This window comes from Antrostomus carolinensis, unplaced genomic scaffold (genome assembly GCF_000700745.2).
Source record: "Antrostomus carolinensis isolate BGI_N321 unplaced genomic scaffold, ASM70074v2 scaffold16199, whole genome shotgun sequence".
Lineage (NCBI taxonomy): Eukaryota > Metazoa > Chordata > Aves > Caprimulgiformes > Caprimulgidae > Antrostomus > Antrostomus carolinensis.
This window is the reverse complement of record NW_010336625.1, coordinates 11,308-12,754: the sequence shown is the minus strand read 5'-3', so window position 1 is coordinate 12,754 and position 1,447 is coordinate 11,308. Positions and strand designations below refer to the sequence as shown.

At 47.5% G+C, this 1,447-nt stretch overlaps 1 protein-coding gene across 2 annotated transcripts in view; it reads left to right on the top strand.

The window, feature by feature from the left end:
* The first annotated feature begins 217 nt into the window (after window positions 1–217).
* Window positions 218–1,447, top strand: part of FLCN (folliculin) — a 10,066-nt gene continuing 8,836 nt past the window's right edge. The window contains exon 1 of one of the 2 annotated variants that reach the window (XM_010174940.2): window positions 218–491. In XM_010174940.2, the coding sequence (XP_010173242.1) occupies window positions 243–491 (249 nt within the window). In that variant the 5' untranslated portion in view covers window positions 218–242. The remainder of the gene's footprint in view (window positions 492–1,447) is intronic. The other variant, XM_029086720.1, reaches the window with a different exon arrangement.

The following is a 1,447-nucleotide window of genomic DNA, read 5'->3' as shown; positions in this document are numbered from 1 at the left end:
TCTGCTCCGGTACCGTCCCGTCCCGTCCCGTCAGGGTCAGGTCGCCCCGTGGTGGGCTTGTGCTGGTCCCTTAGGCTGAGCTTAAAACCAGCCGATCCCGGGGGGACACGGGGCGGGACGTGCCCTGATCAGGCCTCAGAGAGGCTGTAATTTCTGTTTTACTGATATCGTGCGTTTTCTCCTGATATTGTGCGTTTCTCCCTTGCCTGTAGGAGGGCTGACGTATGAGCTGAGCTCTCACTATGAATGCTATTGTTGCCCTCTGCCATTTTTGTGAGCTCCACGGTCCTCGCACCCTCTTCTGCACAGAGGTTCTACACTCCCCGCTTCCCCAGGGCGCGAGCAGCGGGGACATCGCTGGGCAGAATGAGCAGGCAGAAGAGGAAGAAGGTGGCATTCAGATGAGCAGTCGGATCCGCTCTCACAGCCCAGCAGAAGGTGCCAGCGCCGACTCCAGCAGCCCAGGGCCAAAGAAATCAGACATGTGTGAGGCAAGTGTGAAGCTCTGTGTGCAGACAGCAGCTTAACTAAAGGGCTCTTGGAATCTCTGATGCAAATTGAATTGTTTAAGAGATTTAAAAAAACCCCGCCAAACTATGAAGTGTACTTGTTTTGTACGTGACTGCTAGTACCAGAAGACCTCCAAGTCCTCATAAACTGTAAAGATCCTTGACAAGAGGATGAAGGAGTTGTTCTTCAGTACATAGACCTTGACAAGGTGGTATCTTGAGGTCTCTAATCCCTGTGATCTATGATACTCTTGTTGGCCAAGAAATGCTTTCCTCATCCTTGAAGAGCATTTACTTTATTAGATTAGATCTGATCATTTATTAATAGTCATTTTAATAGCAGTATTGATTAGGAAACAGACAAAAAAAATGCAGAGGCAGTTAAAACAACAGAGCAAATGTATGTTCTGAGTTGTTCTCATGCTTCCCTACTTTTAGTACTTGTTCTGAGGTGTTACTTGCTGTTCCATAGGTGATGGTCAGTTTTGTTAGGCCGGTTGGTTTCACAGGTGCTGTTAACTGAATTTTACCTCTTGTAGAGCCAGCACCAAGTTCACAGTCAGGTTAAATAGTGGAAAATCATAGAATCATAGAATGGTTTGGGTTGGAAAGGACCTTAAAGCTCATCCAGTCCCAACCCCCCTGCCATCAGCAGGGACACCTTCCACTAGACCAGGTTGCTCAAAGCCTCATCCAACCTGGCCTTCAACACTTCCAGGGAGGAGCAGCCACAGCTTCTCTGGGCAATCTGGGCCAGTGTCTCACCACCCTCACACCAAAGAATTTATTCCTAAAATTGAAGCATAAAATGATAAAATAAGCATAAGAGCAGAGGAAGTAGATCACACAGAGTTCCATGGGAGGTGCTGGGTTCAAATCCTAACCCTGACTCGTATTTCTTGTCTTCTAAGTATTTATCTTCTTATCTCTGGGTGCAA